This window comes from Rhodamnia argentea, chromosome 5 (assembly GCF_020921035.1).
Source record: "Rhodamnia argentea isolate NSW1041297 chromosome 5, ASM2092103v1, whole genome shotgun sequence".
NCBI lineage: Eukaryota > Viridiplantae > Streptophyta > Magnoliopsida > Myrtales > Myrtaceae > Rhodamnia > Rhodamnia argentea.
Genome location: NC_063154.1, coordinates 16946704 through 16965630, shown reverse-complemented (window position 1 = coordinate 16965630; position 18927 = coordinate 16946704). Strand labels below are relative to the sequence as shown.

General features: G+C 39.3%; 3 protein-coding genes across 5 annotated transcripts; 2 read left to right on the top strand and 1 right to left on the bottom strand.

Annotated features, from left to right (window-relative positions):
* The first annotated feature begins 370 nt into the window (after positions 1-370).
* On the top strand, positions 371-940 carry LOC115755212 (agamous-like MADS-box protein AGL61). Its single transcript, XM_030694531.1, has one exon. The coding sequence runs from the start codon at positions 371-373 to the stop codon at positions 938-940; it is 570 nt and encodes a 189-aa protein (XP_030550391.1).
* Positions 941-9493: 8553 nt separating this feature from the next.
* LOC115755198 (agamous-like MADS-box protein AGL62) lies at positions 9494-10213 on the top strand. The gene has a single exon (XM_030694520.2). It carries the CDS (start codon positions 9494-9496, stop codon positions 10211-10213), a length of 720 nt encoding a protein of 239 aa, XP_030550380.1.
* A 1629-nt stretch (positions 10214-11842) lies between these two features.
* On the bottom strand, positions 11843-14685 carry LOC115755192 (cilia- and flagella-associated protein 251). 3 transcript variants are annotated; one of them, XM_030694512.1, is made up of 2 exons: positions 14564-14685; positions 11843-13681 (listed from the first exon to the last, which is right to left on the bottom strand). In XM_030694512.1, the coding sequence occupies exon 2, from the start codon at positions 13639-13641 to the stop codon at positions 12160-12162; it is 1482 nt and encodes a 493-aa protein (XP_030550372.1). In that variant the 5' UTR covers positions 13642-13681; positions 14564-14685; the 3' UTR covers positions 11843-12159. The 3 variants fall into 3 exon arrangements, with proteins under 3 accessions (XP_030550372.1, XP_030550374.1, XP_048134820.1); XM_030694514.2 differs by having other exon boundaries at positions 11843-13683; positions 14567-14646; XM_048278863.1 differs by lacking the exon at positions 14564-14685 and adding an exon at positions 13805-14101.
* Between the last annotated feature and the right edge of the window lie 4242 nt (positions 14686-18927).

Here is an 18927-nt window from a genome sequence, read left to right as displayed (position 1 = left end):
ATCAGTAGTCAACTACTTATCAATATCTGCTCGAGCAATTACATCAATTAATTTACCTTGAATTCTAATTAAATTTAATGTTGCCAACTAGTTGGCGCAGTAAGATGTTATTAACAGGAAAAGATATCATAACCTATGAATCTCTACTCTATCACATGAAGTAATGTCGATGAAGACAAGCCAAATTGTAGATTAACTTTGGACAGCATGTACATTAACTCTGCATAGATAAACTCTCTATATAAAGTCTCCATCTCATCTTAGCCTGTACAAAACATCTCATCTTAGCCTGTACAAAAAAAACAATCATAGGAAAGTAGAATCATTTCTGTTGCTTTTCTCTTTTTGCTGAAGTTCCCTTAGTCCATCTATGGGGAAAAAACCTAGCTTGGGTCGCCAGAAGATCGTGATCGCCCGAATCCCCAAGAAAAACCATCTCCAGGTGACTTTCTCGAAACGAAGATCGGGACGCTTCAAGAAAGCAAGCGAACTTTGCACTCTTAGCGGGGTCGATGTCGGTATCATAGTGTTCTCTCTGGCTAGCAAAGTTTTCTCTTTTGGCCATCCTGAGGTCGAACTGATCATCGACCGATTCCTCGCCCGACACAATCTGCCTCCTCTTGATACCAGTGCTCATCACCAACTCTTCGAAGCTCATCGAAGTGTGAACCTTCGGGAGCTCAACATGATACTGACTCAAGTCCTCGATGAACTAGAAGTTGAAAGAAAGCACGGGGAGAGGCTTGACGTGATGCGAAAAGCGAGCCAAAGGCAGTGTTGGTGGGAGGCTCCCGTTGATGAGCTTGGCTTGTGTGAGCTGGAGCAATTGAGAACGTCAATGGAGGAGATGAAGATGAATGTGGAGAAGTTGACTAGCAAGTTGATGGCAACTCTTCTCCTCCAAATGGTTTGCCATTTTCAGGGGTTAATACTGGATTAGGGCTTGGTGACCCTTTTGAGAACAAGGTCCTTCAAGTGAATGGTGCTTCCACTTTTTCTCAGATCTTCAATTTTCATCGTGAAAATGGACTTTCTTGATTATTTTTCCTAATTTTTTTTTTCTTGTTTAATCTGGAGGAACGAAGTCTAGTATCTCACCAACAAAGACTGTCTACTTTTTTGTCTCCTTGCTTATTTCTTTGGCGCTTGAATTTACCATGTGATTGCAAGAACTTCTAATGATGGGGTCTGTACTCTTTTATTAGTGCTATTGTCAGTATATATATATATATATATATACACACACACACGTGCGAAGACAACTTGCTTATCAATAAGTAATAAAGGTTAATGGTATTTTCCGAAGATTTACGAGGAATAATTAAATCCATAATATAGTCACAAGTTCTAATCTCAATTTCTCTAAAAGAGCAATAAGAATAAGACAACAAAATATTCTTTTGTAGGAGAAACCTAGTACCTGCCTTATCGGGTATGCCCGTTTAATTTCTTGAGAACAAGCTGTCAAGCATTCGCGGAACACATCGTCATGTGATCATCATAAGCAATTTGATAGATCAACAAATCAAAAGCCATCTGTTTTTGTAAATTACTTGTTTCGATGCTAGTTACCTTCTGAAAACAAATCGCCGACTATGCATTTGAAACGATTGCAAGCAGGTGATGAAGAGACAAGGAATATAATGCGGTGGAGCCGCTCGCTATGTCCTCAACAACACCGGCAACCTTGGATTGGGGATGAGTCACTAGTTTTGGAAGGGCGAGGAATTTGGTATGGTCAATTGTGGCTGTTATGTTGATGAAGTAGAAGCCCGATTTCAGCTGGAGAGATCGCCAAGATGAAGCCAAAATCCGAATCCGTCAATATAATCAGTTGGGCTCATATTTACTTGAAAATTTAAATCAATAATTTATGGGCCAACTGAAATATACAAACTGCTCAACTTTATACCACGGTTGGATGTGGGGCTTCCTTTTGCCCGATACGCTCACGCTCCGGCCTTCAACAAATCTTCTCCTCCCTTGTGTGCCTCCTATGTTAGGCCCATTCCCCTTACTCCATGTATCATTTTGCTCCAGCATCATCATAACTAGAATCTCTACCTTGGCCTGGTCAAGTTTAAGGTAGATGTCATTCCAACAACATCTGCCATCCAGAATCTACCTCAATCGCCTTAGCCAAGTCTAGTTTGTAGCGGGAAGCGCGGAGAAACCATCCCACCTCAATTAGAGAACTAGTTACATGTGAGATTCCCTCGTTGACTTCTTTGAGATATTCTCAGTCGCTAATCCATGATGGGGCTCATTAGTTAATCATCGACTCTGATAACACTTGTTGGGTTGACTTAGAAACTCGAAACCTTCACTAGGAAGATCGTCAAGACAAAACCTAAGTCCGAACCGGTTAAACATATATAGTTGGACCTACTATTACTCAAAAACCTAAGCCACCAAATTTTTTGTCCACTAACGGCTCCAACTATAGAATATAGACTTTAAGATTTTAACTATAGAATATAAAATTCTTCTCTTAAGTAAATGAAATATTCAAGGTTGGTTCTACCCTAGAGCCAGCCCAATTAGACTGGTTAAGAGTGATTGGGACTGGGAATAGAACTACCTTAGGCAGGTTTCTACTTTCTAGGTTGCCAAAATGGGCCCGAACCGAACCGATCAATCTGATTTTGGTAGTATACGACCCGTTAAAATTATTTAAAAAGACCTCGAGGCCATTTCGATAGTTTTGCGTGAAATATTTAGTTGAAAGACCATTGAACGATAAATAAATAATTTTCAAGCAATATTGCTAACATCTAAAATGCCAAATTCTATTTGTAAGATCAAGTTGTACAATCACTAATTTGAAATACTTGATATTACAAGCAATTCCGGTTCTCTTCTTAGAACAAATTTTCGATTAGAGTGCACTAACAATTAGTCTCATGGCAACCAATAAAAAAACTTGATTTCTTGAAATCTCTCGGGTTTCGAAGCTTGATCCAATAGAAGTCGAGCGAGCGATGATGAATACAAACGAGACTTGTATCATAACCGTGATCTGACAAAACTTCGACTAATGACGACGACGACGATGACGGGGCTTTCAAAAACTTCAGTAATCCGAAGGAGCTTTAATGAATGTTGACGAGGCTTCGAGATCTGATCTGAGAAAACCTTGTCGCTCTCTTGGTTTTTGATACTAGAAGATTATATGAGATTCCTAGTATAGGATCGTGTTCAAGAAGATAATGTGATATCCACTGAATCTACAACTTCGGCATTAGTCTCTTAGAGATACTACAAGAATGTCGTTCTTCTCTTGTGCTTTCTTGAGTAAGTATATCTTGGAAGATGATACAATATTCTCTGGAATATAGATTTATGGAGAATATATGGAGATTTTTCTCTTCCATCATGATAGTTCTGGAAGAGAATATCCGGAATAAACTGCTGACTATTTTCCACTGATATTATTACGTACTCATAACTAGCAATTTTGTCTTTGTGTGACGTCAAGGGCAATTTATTGATATCAATTCCGTTTCGCCGTATCAAAGTCCTCGTTTTTTGTTATAATCCACAACCATGGTGTTCGTGGAGATATGGCTATCTGTAGATACGCGAAACGTCTAAATCGATTGAGTCTAGACTTTTGACCTGTACTGGAGGCTTTGTTTAGGAAGTTCTGCACACATCTAATGTTACTAGAAAGAATGACCTCCAGTTCTTGAGCTGAAAATCTCAAGAATATCCTGAAGCCTCGTCAGTTGTGTCGATTTAGGGGGACACGATTGAATTTTCCAAACGTTAGTCTTAAGGGTGCATGACAACCATTATATTCGGGAAATAGATTTTTGGCTAGAAATAAATTTTTTATTCTAGTTTCTAGATGAGTTTTTTAGCAAAAAAATACGTTTCATAACGACATAAAATTTCTAATCCTGAAATAGAAGTTCGTTTGACAACAGTTAAAAATTCTACATCTAGAAATTATTATTTACTATTTGAAAATAAAAAAATTATTATTTATTTTTTACTCTGGCCTCGGCCGTGGTGGTGGCGGTGGCTGGCGATGGTTACGATGACCGGCGGAGCGTGGTAGTGGGCGGTGGTTAGCGGCGGGTGGTGGTCAGTAGCGATAGGGTAGGCGGCGCTCGACGGTGAGGCAAGGGACGACGGCGACCGAGGACAGTGGTTGTCGGCGACGACCAATGGTGGTCACGGTTGTGGGCGACGGCGACCTGCGTAGGTCGGGGGTGGGTGGCGGTGGCCGACGGTGAAGCGGGCGGCAATGGCAAGCGGCGGCATGTGGTGGTTAGCAGCAATGACCGGCGGTGGGCAATCGAGGGCAATGGTTAGCGGCAGCGAAGGTTGGCGATGAGCGGTGGTTGGAGGCGAGCCGGCCATAGTTGAGGGGGTTGGTGGGGGTCGGTGGCGGATGACGAAGGGTGGCGGTGGTTGGCTGCAAGCGGTGGTCGGCGGGGATGGCGGGGTAGGTGGCGGAAGTTGGCGGTGAGGCGGGGGCGACGGCGGGCGGCGAGTACTTGAGAAAAAGTGATGGATCATTATTTATGATTTCTATTCTCCGAAAAGCTAAAATTTTTTGTTTCTAATTTCCCTTTCAAATCTATTTCTGAAACAAATTTTTGTTTTAGAAATCGAAAAATAGAATTACGTTACCAAAAGAGTTTGTCTTCCAAACCTGTTCCAAAAATAGGTTTGGAATAGAAGTAGAGAAGTAGAATGGTTGTCATACACTCCCTTATTGACTATGCAATTTAATGTTTGCTTGACTAAGTGAAGTAACAACGAGTCACTTTATGTAATTTTTTAGTATCTCTACGGCGAGTGGCATCAATAGCGTACAAATTCTTTAAGAAACAAATGATAAAGATGGAGACCAACCATAGTAGTCCTTATTACATAGTCCTTAAAATTAATATTGGCCTAGTGAGAAACCAAAACTCTAACACTAAGGCTCCATTTGTTTCGTAGAAGGTGAGCGATTTAAAAAATATTTTCCTAAAAAATATCGTTTATATTGCTTATAAAACGGTATGAATGAAAAGTATTTTCATCATTTACAAAAATATTTATGATTGAGTATGAAATCATTTTTCATTGGCTAACTATTTTAAGCGATTATTTTTAGATAATATTATCTAAATGATTTAGTTTTTGCGAAACAAATGTAGCCTAAGAATTAACGAGTTTCCTTGTTTAGTTTGTAGAAGTAGAAAACATAAGGGAGGATCTGTTGGTAATATATTGTCAAATGTGATGAACAAATGAATCAGACTCCAAGGCGTGATAACACTCTCTTTAAGGAATTATTTGCCTACAACGTTACTAATGGTTACTGGCAAAAATCCTGCAATGTACAATGGAATCTCATGAGAGAATATTAGATAGCAATTCTAATATTTCTCTAGGAACTCTCTAGGAAACAATCGAAAATGAAGGCTGTATTTCTCTTATTTGGAAAGAATAAAAATTAAAAGTAGAAGTTATGAATAATGAGCAGAATAGTTGAATAAATAATAAAAAAGAACACGTCCTTTCCAGTTCGAGAATGTGTTAATTCTCGTACACCTTTTCATTGTTGATAAATAGTTTTTGTCTAAACATTGCAACTCTTCATGTCTAATAACGAATAGTTCATGCATACCTCTTCATGTTCGAAACTTTACGGTCAATCACACATTTTTATGTTTGAATCGGTAGTTATTTTTGAACAGATATAAATACTCTAAAGGTTGAAAGAGTACCTTAGAAAATAACCGCTACTTAAATAGATACGATCTTTCAAAGATTGTAAGAATGCCTTAAAAAATAATTGCCAATTGAATAGACACAACCTTTTCAAGATTGTAAGAGTGCCTTAGAAAATAACCATCAATTAAACAGATATACACTCGTGTCCTTTCGTCAATTGAACAAATAAAATAATCGTCAAGTGTGATAAGGCACCTTTTCGTTTGTTTTACAAACTCATTACCAACAGGATCGACACCTTTCAGTTTGAAGCATGCTGCAGGATTATTAGAACAGCGGACTAAGACTAGAGTTTACATTTTTTTTTTTTGTCAGAACTATTTAACTTCTAATGTTTTGAGGTCTAGCTATAAGAGTAACGTGCTTTCAGAATAAAAATATATGCGCTTATGTGTTGTAAATAATATCTGACGCATTAACATTCAATCTCCATCAAATAATAAAAAAAATGGATAAGTTCACTTAAAACTTGTAGCAAAAGTGCAACTAAATCCTCCAACTTTCCGATCAAAATAAATCCTGCAACCTTAAAAAAACATAATTAAATCCTAAAACTTGTAAAATTAATGTAAGCATGTCCTCCCCGTTAAGTTCGTTTAATTTGGCTAGTGAGAATTGTTAATGTGAGCATTTTCTCTTTCCTACGTAGTGTTAGTGTTAATTAAAGCACTAAAACAACGTCCATCATCGAAAAGGGCCCCCGGAGGTCACCTGGGCCTCGGTGATGGTCGACAACCGTCATCGTAATTTGGACTATGACTGGCAATGGTGATGGCATCCCCCCACTAGGTGAGGGCCTATAGGCCCTCGTTTTTTCTAGTCTGTGTTAATTTTATTTTTTAAAAAAATTTATCCTTTTTTTTATTTTTTAATCTAATTTAGTTAATATTTGGACCAAAACGACGTCATCTTGGTGTTATGCTTCATGCTTTAGTTAACATTAACGCCACGTAAGAGCGAAACTTTAAAAAAAAAGCCACTCAACATTTTCGTAGTCAATTTAGACGGAGTTCACGAAAAGACCGGGTTGCACCAGTACAGGTTTTATGAGTTGACTGAACATTTTGAAAGTATTATGACTCAATCACAGTGTATAATAAATTTTAGGACTTGTGCACTTATCCCTTAAAAATAGGCTCAATACCCAAAAAACCTTTAACTTTAGTCTATGCTCCAATTATATGAAAAAAAAAATTTTATTTCGTAAAAACCCCCAATTTTTTCTTTTGTATCAATTCTACCACCTAATATAAAAAAAAAATCCTAAGTTTTACTTTTCTCCCAATTTACCGGCCTAATGCCTAAAAAAACTCAATTTTAGCATATGTCCCAATTATATCCAAAATTATTTTTTGTCTCATAAAAACCCTTAGCTTTTAGTTTTGTCCTAATTCTACAACCCTTAGCCTTTCGTTCATAATCACCATCGCTTAATCCTATGTAGTATTTTCACTTCGTTAATGAATTATACTTTAGCAAAGTTGCCATGAAAAAACGTCCGAGTTCTTTTTTGTTGTCTGCTTCTCCTTCACATTGTGGGAGATATAGATCCACCTAAGACTATGCATTTCGAATTGTCCCCGACACTCAATAGCCAAAGAACGGCTAGACGTGGAGAGATTTGATTATTTGAATGAACGATCTCAAATCTCGTCGTCCATAAAACTTGATGTTTTCGAATTTTCAAAATTCATTAATAAGTTTGGTGAGAAAATTCGAACCATGTAAGATTAACTAACAATAATTATAGATGGAAGGCTAACGATGGTAGAATTATGATAAAAGTAAAAGTTGGGGATTTTTTTATAAGACAAAAAAGTTTTGGATATAATTGGGACAAGTACTAAAGTTGGGGGGTTTCTTAGGTATTAGGCAGTAAAATTAGAACAAAACTAAAAGTATGAGGCTTTTTATGAGATAAAAAAAGTTTTGGATATAATTAAGACAAATGCTAAAGTTGAATTTTTTTTAGATATTAGGCCCCTTAAAAATAGAAGATTCACTAAAAAAAAATGGATTGATTCTAAAACGGCTTCAGATGACTCCTAAGAGTTCTTATTGATGGAGTGGTTTGGCACCTCGATGTCGACTAATCGGGGACTACACATAAAGTTTGAGAGCATCCAAATACTTATTCATGCTAGAAATCCCAAATCTTAAAAAAAATCAATGAAATCTCCAAAAATATGATATCATAAGATTTTTATAGTTATCTCCCCCACCAAATTTCCTATAGCAACATATCCCTAAATTACATCTAAATTGAAAACATGGACATCCGTTCTAGGTCGGAATTTGAAAAGAATCACACTTTCTTCTGAAAAGATATTACTCAAAATCAAATTTAGAGAGGCGAAATTTGGGGCGAAAATTAAGACAGAACATGACTTATTAGGATCTTAAGAGATGTGATAATAGAAATCAAAATAATACGATCTTCTGAAAATAATCAAGCCCAATTGATCTCTGCGACATGGCCCATCCGACGTCTCCCTAATTCAACCTTAGTTTGTCTGCTGACTAGATAAAATGGTACGGTATGTCCTCAATAGTCAGTACGGAAAATCTGTAATAGAGAATTTTGTGATTTGATTTTATTCAGGAAATAAAGTGTTGAGTTATTGTAGGATCATAGAGGAGTTTAGTCAAATTCAGAATCACTTAAGGTTCACAAGTTTAACCAGAGAATTCCACTTAAAAAGAATTCAAAGCAAAAAAAATTGTATGTGACACAGAGGAGTTATTAGAGATTGAATTCTAGAGAGATTGTAGCATAGGATTCTGATCATTAAGTTAATTAAAATGCTCGAATCTTAGAATATTCTGGTAAAAAGGTGTCTGCATAATGATATTTTTTTCAATTTGAACACGAAAGAAGAAGAGAGATCGGTTAAGGGAAGATGGAGAAAACTCGCGAGAGTGACTGGTCGACATCAAGTTTATGTCTTTCCTCTTCATCAATCTTACCATTAATGAGGTCTCGGTGGGGGCTATTTTGAACTATCTAAGTTTTAAGGAGGGGAATAGCCGAATGAATTATAAACCTATGATATGAATGGCAACTCAGTTCTCAATTCAATTTTGCCAATGTAGTATTAAACTTTTACAAAAAATTTTAATGTAATTTTTTTCGACGAATTGCCGATGAAATCCCTACATGATAATACCACAAATTGTCCACATTAACGTACCACATACGACAAGCGGTGATGATTAGACGTTACGTTAGCAATTTCCGGCGACAATTGGTTGAAATGATTACATTAGAATTTTGTGCAAAGATTTAGGTTTGGCAAAATTTGAATAGGTTTAGGACCGACTAGGCAGACTTACATACAGAAGATTTAGGACTAGTAGGGTAATTTTCCCGTTTTATGGCGCGGTTATAGTTATTCGTAAGGTGGAAATAAAGCAAGCTTTCAAATTACCGTTTCACTTATTGTTTGTTTGTAGTGGGTCATTATTATTTATATAGCTAGCATGGGTATTTTTTTTAGGATTTTCAGAAAAAAGTTGTAAGATTAAAGATTCTTTTAAATTCGGGAGAGATCCACCGTGAAAACACTTCATGAACTTATCCAAAATGCCAATCAATCTTATACCTTGGTCCTAAAATCTCTTTCTTACCAAATTTATCAATGTCCAAATAATTTAGAATCTCCATTTCCATAATTAAACCCCTAAGAACACATTACTTAATCACAGCCACATGCCTTTTCTTCCCATCAATCATAAATAACTCCAAAAGAAGTCCACCATGGTTGTCATAAAGAAGCTCACCAAGACCCCAAAGCCAAGCAAAGGGAGGAAGAAGATCGAGATCAAGAAGATCACCAACAAGAGCAGCCAGCAAGTCACCTTCTCGAAACGCCGGTCGGGGCTCTTCAAGAAGGCGAGCGAGCTCTGTGTCCTCTGCGGTGCGCACATCGCCATCATCGTCTTCTCTCCGGTCCACAAGATCTTCTGCTTCGGGCACCCGAATGTCGATTTCATCGTCGACCGCTACATCCGTGGAACAAGCCTCGATCCAGACCAGGATGGAGGTGGTGAAGAAGGAGCCATCGCTGACGACGACATCGTGCCGGCTCTGCGTGCACTGAACGAGGACTACGACGAGGTTTTGCAAGAGCTGGCGAGAGAGAAGCAGCGAGGCGTGGAGCTGAAGGGAGCCGAGAGGGATAGGAGGGCCGGCGGTAGTGGCGACGGGTTCTGGTGGGACAAGGCCTTGGACAACGACTTGGCAGTGGAGGAGCTGGAGCAGTACGTGATTGCGGTCGAAGAGCTGATGCAGAAGGTTGCCATGAAGGCCGACGACATGATGATGAGGTCTCTCCTCCAGCCGTACGGGGCCACGGTGGGTGCGGCGGTGAATGCGGCCGAGGTCGGTGATGCCGACATGGCGGTAAACCATTTGTTGCATGAGAATGAAGGGAAATTCAACGAGTATGGCCTAATGGGAGGACCAAGTTTTTATTGATGAATGCAAGAAGTCTTTCATCTTCTACTTATGCTTTGAATTTGGGTAGTTTCAAATGCTTTTAGATTCGATTGTTAACATTCGCGTGTGCACTTGGCATATTTGTGTGAGCGTTCCTTTACAGGGAGGTTATAATCATAGATTTTTGCTTGATGTGACAATGGAGATTCCATTTCCCATTCTATCAATTACCGTGGTAATTATAAAAATACTCTAGAATAGTAAGAACACTCTAGAATAGTGAACATTTTTCATATTGCCTTCAAGAATATTCTAAAATACTCAATAAACCGTATGACCTTAGAAGCTTCAAGGCTCACTCAATCATTTTGGTCACTTGCTTGATCCAATATGCCTTGAAACCTATGGAGCATGACATTTGCATCTATTAGACGACAAGTGACCGAACCATCGGCTGTGCAAAATCGAGGATAGTTCTAGATCAATCAAGACAAACTATTGTAAGGGATTTATTGAAATCATTGAATTTAGTAGTTCTTGGATGGGGAAATATTGCTTTGATGGGTGTCACAATGGCTCTAGTTGCAGTATTTCTATCTATTATTTTAGAAATTTATATTTCTTCCACTTTACTGGATGGAATTTCAATAATTAGATTCACAAGAATCGTGAATTCTTATCTTTTCAATACAAATGAAAGCATTTAGGTTTCGAAATTTTATCTCATTATATTATTTTTTTTATTGGTAGTTTGGCCGTGGTCTGTCGTCTTGAATAGATGGTTTTACCTTAGTTGGATATTCATTCGAGTATCCGGAGCACGAAATAAATCAAAAAACATTAACTATGATTCATACTTACTATTCATATCCCGTGATTGGACTCCAAATTTTTTTCCAAAACGTTATAAATCGAAAGATTTTTCTTCTTTTTCGTTGAGAGTTAAATAATCCATTTAGTTTATTTGATTTTTGCTCGAGCGGAATGATGAAAACTTATCAAGCCTGTTTCGGACTCCAACATGTTGGTATTTACTTTTCACTGGGAGATACTTACTTATCGGTCAGTTGCCTTTCCAACTTAAAATTCACTGATCAGATTTAAACAGACAGGGAAGATAGATTCTGCTAATGTTAAGGACTAAAATTAAATCCTAAAACTGATAATACACTTTTCAGTCTCAAAAATCTTCATTTCGTGCATTCGAAACCTAAAACTTGTCACCGTCGTCTGCTTTGATCTTCCATCAGCTTCTCAGCTCCGTCCAGTTCTAGGGGATTGAAAATTCATAAAGATTTACAAAAGCCACACGATATTTTGTAATAAGCTTAAAATCGACAAAATCAATGAAAGGACTCGAGCGCATCAAAGATTTCAATACACGAAATGAGAGTTCCAAGAGTTCAGTTCATTTCCACGACGAGTTTTAGGATTTTCTCGGTAATTGTCCCAAAAAAAAAAAAATGAAGGAATTGATTTCGGTCGGCATAACTCTGCAACATGCGTCTGCAGCATGTCCTACTCATAATAGAAACCCAGAACAACTTTGCAGTTCTCAGCACAGAGAGAATACGAGGAAATACACACTGCAGAAGGTCAAACACATCAAAGAAAAACTTGTGCAGAGAGAGAGAGAGAGAGAGAGAGAGAGAGAGAGAGGGCCCATCCTTAGCCTAAAGAGTGGTGATTGTAGTTCAGTAGTTAGAGGTTGATTCCCTATAGTCATATGCAGTGATAAGAAGAGGCTTCTTGCACATTCCAAAACACAGAAGCAAAAAAAGAAAAGAGGACCCTACAAAAGAAAGAAACCAAAAATTCATACATCCTTCAGAGCCCAAGAAGCATATCACCTGTATCTAAAGTCCAGCCGTTTGCCTTGTCTCCAGCAAATCCAAAAAAAAAAAAAAAATTCCGAAGATGCAGCGAGGACAGCTTTTAAGTGTCACACGAGTCTTGCGGTTCCCGTCAATCGGAAAGTTGACATATTAGCTGGTGTTACTACTGCCTGCCTCACTCCGGCGATCCAATGTCTCCTTATGGGTATGAACATCATTCTCTTTCTTCATTGAAGGTAGTTTCAAAACGTTCTCCGCTTCACCTTTCGTGTCGGAGTTGATGTTCTCACCCGATACTGCTGATGTCTGACCACTAGTGACATTCGACGAGTTCGCCACTCCAGTAGTGGAAATTGATGAAGTTGAGTCAGATTCGCCGCCAGAAGAATTCCTGGTAGAGGCTTTGGCCATCTCCACCCTAATATTTTGCTGGTCGGAGCCATCACTGGCATGCGCACCAACCACAGTTCGATTTTGAGCTTGAGGTGAATCCAAGATGTTCTCAGTCCCATTGATCGATGGGCCAGTCATTGTCAAGTTATTGCTAGATCCCATATTCACTTCCGAGGAGTTGACTACCGCATTTTCTTGGTCCTTAGCTTTGGTAGTAACGGCTGGTTTCAGAAGCGAACTATTTGCGAGGCTTGCCTTGGCATCATCATGATCCTCAATTTCACTTACCACTTCACTGGAATTTGCAGCCTTTTCAGCAACTTGATTTCCTTCCATATTTGACCTCAAGATATCCTGACCATCATTAATTTGGCTAGAGATGGTCGAGTTGCTTTCCTGACCTGTTTTGCTTGATCCAGAATTGTCATCGGCATCGTGTGAACCTAGCTTGTCCGTGTCTATCAATGCAGTTTGGACGTCATGGGTAACTGCACTGGAAGCATCATCAGCTTTGTAATTTTGTTCACGTGCCTCGTGTCTACTATGACTGCTCTCACTCTCGTCATGTTCTTCATCCTCCGAAACATTCTCATCCTCCGCTTGACCTTCTTTATCATCCCCGTCGTCACCTTCAGTCTCCTTCTCATCATTATCCTCTTCTCTCTCTTTCTCGTCATCAATGAACTCCTCCTCATGATCAAGTTCTCCCTGCAATTTCTCTTCGTCTGGCTCATCGATCTCGTCCTCTCCAGCTTCTCTCAGTACTTCCAGATCATCAATCCTATTTTCCTCTTCTTCGTGCTCTTCTTCCTCTTCATGTCCACCTGCAGCTTCTTGATCTGTTACACTCTCGTTTGCATCCTCTCTCTCATCATGTTCACGTTTATTCACCTCTTCTCCCTGCTCTTCCTCATGCTTACTTGTTTCTTCATCATGCTCTTCATCACGCTTACTTTCATCATTCTCATCTCTGCTTTCGTCTTCATCTTCCACATGATTAGTGAGCGTTTCATCCCGACGAGGACGAAGATCCTTCCTCCCAAATATCACAGCATCACCATGGTCATCTTTCACCGATGTCTTGGAATCTTTCTCATTCAGTTCCCTCTTCTTATCATGTGAGTACTTAACTTGATATATCAACCAGAAGCATATACCAAGCAAAAGTAAAATCTGAAGACCATGTTTTATCTTCACCCCTTTAGATCTCTGATTTCTACTCGACGACTTCTTGATCATGGTGAGACCTCCCACAATCTTACAGAAAGTTCAACAAAGCCTGTCCAGAATTCACTGTGGGTCAATTTACCAAAACAGAACAAGATGAACAACAAGATAAATGAAAAAAGGGAGACTAACACAAAAAATATGACAGACTCATTGGCCTATCACAATGAACTACAGGCTGTTCCCTCACAAAATCTAACATAATTGACCCCACATAAAGTCCCAATTCGCACATCGCTATGGATAGCTTGGCATGGACCGTCAGAAACGAGTCGACAGGAAATATTACCCCATCCATGTTCCTTCTAAGTTCTAACCAAAGAAGGCCGCACGATCAATCAGATTCTTAGGTCAGTTCAATTCGTGAAGAACCATCTTAAAGAAACACGCAGCCATTAACAAGAAACTCACAAGAGCTCCCATTTGCAGTAATTTGGTGCGAAACGACCTATTCTACACTCTCCTTCGACTTGAATTCATATACAAGAAGAGGAAAAGAACAACTGCGACATTTTCACACTAACCTCAATCATCTTCAGAAATTCACAACATGCAAAAATGCAAACTTCTCGAATCAACGAAAGCAACTTCAAAGAACACAAAGCTAATCTACATTCTTCCTTCGGTACCCTGCAAAATTACAGGGACGTCGAGCAAACCCAAGAAGACTACGACCCTAAAAGGGGCAAAAAGGGAGGAGTCGGGGGGAGGAAAACCCAAGAAGACAATTTGAAGCCATGATCAAGCGCAGGACTCCGAACCCATCATCAGAACCACCCTCAAAATCCCAAAAATCTCGCCTCGTTCGGTAGCAAATTCTAGAGACAATCATCAACACACAGAGCAAATCCCCTCGATGAAGAAGAAGAAGAAGAAGAGAGAGAGAGAGAGAGAAGCAACTGCAGAATGGAAGAGGAAGGGCGCGCGAGAGTACCTGGAGGAGCAGCAAGCGAAGTGGGGAGTGGGAAAGAAAGCGAAGCGGACGAAGAAGAAGAAGAGAGAAAGTCCGAAGTCAGAAGAAGAGAGCTCCGTCGAGGGAACGAAAGCCAACTGGATCCGAAACCAAGAATGACCATTGTCGTCGAATATAACAATAAAATTAACATAACGCAATATAAAATTAAATAAAATTCCAGAATAAAAAAAGAGAGAGAAACACGAAAAATGAAAGAAAAAGCCGTCGTTATCGCCGTGATGTTGACGGAGTTTCTAAAGTGATCGTTCAAATAAATATATATATATAATATTTCTTAAAAAACTAAAAATTTACAAAATTAAGAAAGAGAAAATTAAAAAGATCATGTTGTTTTAATGCTGTGGATGGGCGATGTTGTGATACGGGCCGGGCCCAATGGAAGCACATTGTGCGTACATACGTGTATACATACGTAGAAATACCGAGTACAATGCCATCGGGAGAAAATATCGAATACCATCCTCACATTTGTGATTTCTACGTACCCCTTTTCGTCTTCCGCTTCCGAAAAATCACGTTTCATCGTCCGGTAAAACATCTCATGACCGAGACGATCGTATTGTCCTCCCCGAGGAAAAAAAACATTACCTTAACTCTCAACTTGCCTAATGCAAACCTTAATAAAGCTCTATCCTCTGACCCACGACATGCCATATAGCTCCCAGTCTCCCCCATCCACCATAAACCCCTTATTGTTGGACCGTCGCTAGCGTCATTAAGGTAGTTGTCGCTCGCTTTGTTTTTAGTTATCGGCGCTCTTTCTTTCTCTTTTCTATGTGTTGTTCCCTCTCCCCTTTATTTTGTTTTTACTCTCTCTCTCTCTCTCTCTCTCTCTCTCTCTCTCTCTCTCTCTCTCTCTCTCTCTCAATTGGAGGTTGCAAGCCACGGGCAACCTCAATCAAGCTCGTTCACGATTTGGAGGAGGCTGGCGACCCCGGCTTAAGGGTAGGGACGTCAACGACACTAGACACAAGGCACGGCGGAGGGCGGCCGCAACATCGGAGACGCGAGCGGTGGTGGACAGGAGAGAAGGAAGCTGGTTAGGGTAGTTGGGATATAATTGTCCTATTAGGATGATCAAGTATAACATGAAAGAAAAATGACTATCTTTTGAAAGTAATTTATTTAAGTGGTTACTCGATGACGAATGCAATTTGGGGTTTCACATGAAAATACAAAACTGAAAAATGTCATTTTTAAAGGTTCGAGAATGGCATTGAGGTTAAAAGTGGGCAGAGTTTTTGGTACTTACCCTTCGTGATCTTGTGCCTAAATAATAAGTGTTGAAGTATGTCCCACATTGCTTAATAACAGATTCTAGATACTTTTTATATTTATGTGATCCCCCTCCTACCAAATAAATTCAAAATAAGGGTTTGAAGTGGCTAGATTAGTCTAAAAGAAGGTTCTAACCTAGTCAAGCGGTCAAATCCTCAAACTAGTTAATGATATTTTTCTTGTGCCTAAGACTATTAAATTTTAACAATTTTTTCTTTGTGTTGGTTATTAGGAAGTGCCAACACTTTTCAAGAGTCTTCATGTGGTGTCCGACACTCTTCGACATGCGGTCGGCATTCCAGACATGTCGGTCTTCATGTCGTGTCCGACACTCCGACCCTCTTTGACACTCTTCGACATGCGGTCGGCATTCCCGACACGTCGGTGACATGCGAATCCAATATCTCGATATTTCATTTCGACATGCACGGAGTCATTTTAAGTATTTTCAATAAATTAGATGTCAAAATATAAATCTATCAAAAAATGTATATATTTAAGTCATATAACCAACCACTCTAAAATTAGCAATCAATCCAAAAAAAAAAAAAATCTAATCATGAATCTCCTACATAAGAAGAAAAAGAGACTCATCGTTGATATTTATCATGCATATATAAAATACGTATAATTAACATATAACGTGTTTCAAAATGTCAATTTGTTTTTTTAAATTTTTTGAAAATAACGTGTTAACATATTTTATCATGTTGTGTCGCGTGTGGATATTGACGTCACTTAGGTTGGTTAGGCACATGTCCATCCGGTTTTTTTTTTTTTTTTGGGTCTACAATTTTGGCAGAGGTTTGGAGTCTTCCACAAAAGATTCTTTTGCAGAAAAGAGTAGGGTTCCAGAAATTAGCTGTCAGGGCAGGTAAGTCCACACATTTTTGGAGGACACCAGTTAAAACTTTTCGCGACTTTTGAACTACTTGATGTTGACATTTCACATTTGTGCATCCTCGTTCACGATGCGCGTAATTTGGACCGATGTGGACACCACAAGACCTCAGTGATATTTTGTGAAGTTAGCTTCTTTGTTGTCCTCGTCAAGTCAAGTTCGGCCGAATCTCTTGTTTTCCTCCCCACAAGAAGGATCAGAATAAAGTACCGCATAGGTTAGAGATCATAGTTGGGATGGAATTTATATTCTCTTGCGATAGAAAAGCACATGAATCTCATTTCACGCTGAGCGGACGGGGAGTTTAGGAGAGCCGTCTCGGCGGATGAGGAAAGGGGGCAACACTCCTTTAACACCAAAGGGTTTTTACGGTTTAAACCTATAATTTTTCATTAATAGTTTGGATTTGAGCTCATGAATATCTACTACTATATATTCTTTTTCGCTTATGATTAAGTGATGTAACGAGTTGTGCGAAGTGCTAATTATAATGGAATCATCTGCTAAAAGTAGCTTTAGTTTAAGGGTGAACTAGAATAAAATCTCGTGTCTCAATTTTCTCTTTCTCACTCGTCTTACTTAATTATAATTATGCGCCGATCCTAACAATCATCGCTTAGTATTTTTTTGAAATCGTCGATTGAAATGGGATGTCGATTTAGTACATGATGTGATTGATCGAACTTTGACGGAATAAATTAAGACATCACAAAGAAAAGCCTGATCAATATTTGATTGGACCGACCGATATGCTAAAACATTGTTGACACTAAAAAATAGCCTGGGCCACGATAAACCCGTGAGGTCCAAAGGTGGATAGGTCAAATTTTCTACTGTCGACTAAGATCGGCAATTTAATTAGGTAGTCGATCGATGAAAACAAGAGTTAATTGAAGAAAGGCTGCTTAATGCGACATCGACATGAATGATGAGTGGAAGCCAAACCGCTCTATGGATGAAAGCAAGCGGTTATCAAATTATACCCTGAAGTTTGAAGAATAATGTCTTAGAATCTCGAGGTAGGTAAGATTTCAATAATAGCCACCGTCGCCGGTTACCACTTGTATTGAACTATAAAAGCCGGAAGAACTTAATTGGAAAATGATTCGGGATCAATAACACACCCCGATTTATTCCGTAATCTATATTGCCCATTCTTTACTGGCAGTTCTTTTGTCATTTATTGTTCAGTTTAGTTCGCAGTAGAGCCATTTCGACAGATTTCCTGTTCGAAGCGCCACAGAACCCGATGGAATTTTGGAAACCAAAGTCCCAACGCTTTGGTGAAATATATTTCGTCGGCAAACATTTCCGGCGAAACGGGGACATTGCGCATCGTTTGATTAGATGGAGTGCAAACCTTAGGAGATGAAGGTCACCCTCCTATGGGCTGCCACGGTTGCATAGTTCGAGGCTTAATTAATGTAGTTAGTTGGGTTTTCAGACATTAGTCGATGCTCTCTTAAATTGGACAACCGCAGTGGGGACCCAAGTGCCCTCTTCAATCAATGCTGGGCTCGGCCTTGCCTTGTACTGGGCCCGGACAGGCTCATCCTAACCGACGAGGAATCTTACGTTGGACATTCATCCTCTTCAATGTCCTTGTCAAAACCTAAGAGAGAGACAGAAGAAGGGGGAGGTGGTATTGGCCGGCGGGAGGTGGCGGGAGGTGATGACGGCGGCACACTCACGTGCCGGCGAGTGCCGCGAAGCCCTTAATGTCCTCGTTCCTCAAACCCAGTGTCTGTTCTCGGAGGTTTCGCAATCCCTAATCATGTCACCACTAGAATCATGCGACTCGGGTCACAATTTGACTCTTGAATTTGATTTATACCGCTGATGAACACAACCAACCAACACCCACCAACCCCCCGGGCGGCCCTCTCTTTTTTGTTTTCAAAATTTGCTTATTTTTTGAGTTCTTTTCAATAATTATATTGTTTTCTTTTAGTTTTTAATTAAGTACTTCTTATCTTGGGTTTTAATTTTTCTAAAAGCTAGGTAGGATGCCACATCGGCATTTCAACTCGACTTAATGGCCAGGCCATCATCTTTTCCATAATTTCCGGAAGGACGAGCTCCAACAAAAAATTACATAGTTCAGGAACTCAATTGGAAAAAAAAAAAAAAAACATGAGCACAG